The 4350-nt window shown below is 43.3% G+C and overlaps 1 protein-coding gene and 1 long non-coding RNA gene across 2 annotated transcripts in view; one reads left to right on the top strand and one right to left on the bottom strand.

Moving 5' to 3' along the window:
• Positions 1-4350, top strand: part of LOC108229450 (cilia- and flagella-associated protein 251-like) — a 17288-nt gene that overhangs the window by 11726 nt on the left and 1212 nt on the right. Inside the window, exon 2 of the mRNA XM_037981373.1 lies at positions 3870-4346. Coding sequence (XP_037837301.1) covers positions 3870-4346 — 477 coding nt within the window. The remainder of the gene's footprint in view (positions 1-3869; positions 4347-4350) is intronic.
• LOC108229454 lies at positions 2278-2916 on the bottom strand. Its single transcript, XR_001808298.3, has 3 exons — positions 2794-2916; positions 2661-2723; positions 2278-2594 (listed from the first exon to the last, which is right to left on the bottom strand). It is a non-coding gene; the product is annotated as an uncharacterized LOC108229454 (long non-coding RNA).

Genomic DNA, 4350 nt, shown 5'->3' with positions numbered 1-4350 from the left:
AACTACAATATACCTAAACTAGAAAGTTCCTGGAGAAACTTTGAAGGGGCCTACATCACTTTGTGCGTTTTCTACTGAATGAGGATGACTCCAAAAGCTGATCAGTTGTAGACAGGCATCATAAAGGGCTGATCCTTGACACATGAGGTGTCCATCTTTGAAGTTTGACTACCCTACGGGACATGGTTTTAGAGTTGCATCTTTCTCTTTTATGTGATCCTGACCTTTGACCTTGAAATCCATCTGGCTGACCCCTGAGGTGTCTAGCTGTGAAGTTTGAACTTCCTACCATACACGCTTACAGAGTTAGAGCTCACGGGGTCCGGTGGCCTTGACCCTTGACCTTGTGACTTTGAAATCCCTTGCACGGATCCCTGACCCATGAGGGTTTAAGCTGTGAAGTTTCACCATATGTTACACGGTTTCCGAGTTAGAACGCACAAATTTTGGTCTCAATTTTCACCTTGTTAGCTTGATTCTTTTTTTAGCATTCAGTATGCAATGGGGCTTTGTCTCAGAGTTTGTTTGTTAAGAAAACATGTTGCGGTCAGGCTGCGCCTCACTCTAGGTCACTCTGTCAGTTGAGAGTTCAGCTCATTGGTTTGCATTGGGTTTTAATGGCGTTTTTTGTGAATTACATTGCCATGGTAACTCAAAACACCCATAAAAGTAATAGCACACATCCTGAGACAGAGCCGGTCGTTTCGCTATAACTTTTGTGTGGGTATGTTGCTCGGACCGCATTAAAGTTGAGGGAAGAATAAAAACTATATAAACTATAGAGACCCTTTTAGAGGTGGACAAGAATAGATGGCTGCCATAGGAATCTATAGGAGGCTCTCAGTTCTTCCTATCATTCCTAAACAGGCCCCAGAAATTTGAAGCATTGGTACTTTTTAAATTTTTGTTGCTTTCTAAACAGCGTGTAGTTTCAGTGCCAGCTCAATTCCCTGATAAATAAACCATGTTTTTATTTTTGTGTTTTTCAATCAGGTGGAACGTTTACTCGTCAAAACATTGATTCTGGAGTTGATGGTCATAATGTTGTGGCTGACTGGTAAATCAAACTTCCAAACACCTGCAGTGGTGTTGTTCCATGGAGGCTCCTCAGCTGCTGCAGTTAGATTTCCAAATCAAATTAAGATTCCAAGGATTAAATTTTCTCTTCTCGTTACATTAATCAACTTTTCTTCTGCCTGACTATCCAGAACTCCCACAACTTAAAGTCTCCAAGAAGGAGGAGGTTCCCTCTGACCAGCAGCTCAGGAACCAGGAGAACCACCCCAGTTTGGACCAGGAGGAACCAGAGCCACCACAACAGGGGGAACTGTATCAGTTGGGATGAGGAGCAGCTTTCACTGATGGATGAGACTGAGGGAAGGAACCACCGGGAGGCTGATGTCCAGCAGGTTCTCAGCTGGAATCCACAGATAAACCTGCACAGAACTGGTGTGGAGCTCAGTTTGTCTTTCATTCAGTCACAGATGTCAAACAATCTGAGTTTGTGTAAAACTGTAAACAAAGTTCAACCTTCAAAAATGAACAAATGTTGAGTTTACAACCTGGAGGGGCTGACCTTCTAGCAGGAAATAAGGAAGGAATTAATAGGAAATTATCTAAAGATCAATCAAGGATGAAATAAAACCGATTTAAAACATCTAAACAATATAAAACTTTACAAGTAGATATAAGTAATTACTGACAGAACTCATAGTTAAAAGAAACATCACTTAAAAACAAAATGGCAGAGGGCCACAAACCAGCTGGGGGTCATTAAGGCTGCAGCAGCTCAAATCCGATTTATGACAGTCTGAACATGACAAATCCAGTTTCTTTAAATCCATTCCAGGTCACTTTCCTCTGTGGAACCAAATCAGATCCTTATCTGATGTTTATCAGAGTGACTTTGTGTCATGTTTCATCCCACTTTCACATCGTAGAAGTTTGGGTTTGATGTTATCGATGTGTGGCAGCACGTGTGTCGCAGAAAATGTTAAATTTATTGCAACAGCCCCACTTTAAAATTACCTTTAAGGCACGCAGACTCATTACAGACAAGGCCAGAGACAATTTCCTGCAGTTTAAAAATAATTTTATTGTTATGTCCGTTTCTGATTAAAAATATAAATTATGTTAAAAACCACGATCATTCACACACGCTAGACAGTTTAACAGCTCAACTCTGGGATTGCAGGGAGAACAGAGTAGTGGCCTAAACAAAACACAGCAAACTAAACAAACAACACAGCATCAAATAAGAAAAATAGTGCACCACAAACCAGAAGAAGGACCACCACCAAGAGCTGGCTACAGCCCTGTCACAAACAAAATAAATTAGAACACGTTCAATTTGCATACACACATATACCCAGGTTAAAAACAATTAGGTCCAGACTGCAACAGGTGGCCCAGCAGCAGTAAGTTTAGCGCATTGAATGTTCCGTCCTGAAGCCGAGATGAATCAACAGGGCCACAGAAGAAAACGGGACGCCCGCAGAGCAGCACCAGCGCAAGCGTCAGCTGAAGCTGGGCGTCACAAACAAATCCGATGTGGGACGACGGGCAAGAAGCCCACAAAGGGCAAACAGCAGCGTCTGAACAGGAATAAATACTGTTAAAAAATTTAATTTAAAACCGAGAAAAATGGACATTAAACTTACCACTTGAGCCCAAGAAATGTAGCTCCTATAACTGGGGAGACCAGGCAAACTGCTACAGGAAACCTATTAAAACAATGGAGGTTAAGCTAAAGCTAAGCTAACAAACGCACAGAAAATGGGAGAAACTTCCTACCAGGAGAGAGAGTGTCCTTCGTGCAGCATTCACAAGCGCATTTGTGCACAGCCAATGTACAGCACCAACCAACACAGAATTTAGACCAGAAGGCAAACAATGTGATGTCAGATAGGTCAGTGAGGCGCCTTTATATGATGTCAGCAGGCTCCAGAGCCAATGGGAAACAGGCACTTATGTGGTGCATTCATGGTCCCCAGACCATACTGCTACAGATGCAAGCGCCAGGCAGTTAAAAGGTCGTTGGTGTCGAATCGGATCCATACTTGACTTTGTTTCTACTAGCGGGGTGCCATATAGTCTCATTTATGGTAAGACCGGTGGATTTTTTGACACCGATGGAAAAATTAATATTGCGATATCATATGATGACGTAATTTAACAGAGCCTGAGATGTGCAGCGCGAGGCGCTATGTGGTTCCTTGCTTCTTACCAGTTGGTGGCGGTAATGCTTCCTATGTTGTTTGCCAACCGCCATTAAAACAAAGAAGAAGAAGAAATGCGAATCGCTGCAAGTGCGACCTGAACAAGCAAACATGGCGAAGCACAACGCGGAAATACCTCCCGAGAGTTCTTACTTAATTCCAAAAAGAGGAGCTCCTTCTGTAGTTTGGAATTTTTTTGGTTTTAAAATAGAAGATGTGGATCAGACCGCCATATTCTGCAAGTCACGCAAGCATGTTGTGTCTGGTCAGGGAGGAGACGCGACAAATCTGTTCATAAAAAGTTACATATTTATTTGGGCAAATCCAACAAAAAAACTTAAAAGGCAAAAAATGTGGAATGTCATCTGTGAGATCATTATAAAAATATATCATGATATCATTTTTTGGTAATATCGCCCAGCTTTAAAAAAAAAAACTGAGTCTGGAGCCATGTTTCACATCCAAGTTCTTCTTGTTTATCTGGGCCTGGGACTGGCACTGAGACGGGCACTGAGTCAGACAACATGTCTGCCTGTTTTTATTTCTGAAAGTGGAACCGTGTGTGGTTCCTGGCTCGATTTAACATTCAGAATCTTTTGTTTGTCTTCTTCTCGTCACTTTAACCAGCTTTTCTTCTGTCTCTCTGTCCAGAACTCCCACAGCGTTATGCCTGCAAGGAGGAGGAGCCACACCCTCCAGAGGGAGAACCACACCCTCCAGAGGGAGAACCACACCCTCCAGAGGGAGAACAACGTCCTCCAGAGAAATCAGAAGACGAGCAGGAACCAGAATATTTACAGATTAAAGAGGAACAAGAGGAACCTCCATCTCCAGAGGAAGAACCAGAACCCCCAGAGGAAGAACCAGATCCTCCACTCTTGAAAGAAGAACAGGAGGAACTCTGTATCAGTCCAGATGAAGAGCAGCAGGTTCTGAAGCAGGAAGCTGGTACCTTCATGGTGACTGTGGACTTTGAGGAAGGAGAACACTGGGAGCCAGAACCAGACTGGGACCAGCTCCTCCCTCAGAACTCTCCTGAAGCTGAGAACCAAGAACAGAAGGGAGGCTGGACTGAGAACCCAGGGCTGAGCAGAGAAGCAACCAGAGATCACAGAGATGAAATGGACGGTCC

This window comes from Kryptolebias marmoratus, linkage group LG18, assembly GCF_001649575.2.
Source record: "Kryptolebias marmoratus isolate JLee-2015 linkage group LG18, ASM164957v2, whole genome shotgun sequence".
Lineage (NCBI taxonomy): Eukaryota > Metazoa > Chordata > Actinopteri > Cyprinodontiformes > Rivulidae > Kryptolebias > Kryptolebias marmoratus.
Note: the sequence above shows the minus strand (reverse complement) of the source record. Positions and strands in the feature narration are given on the sequence as shown.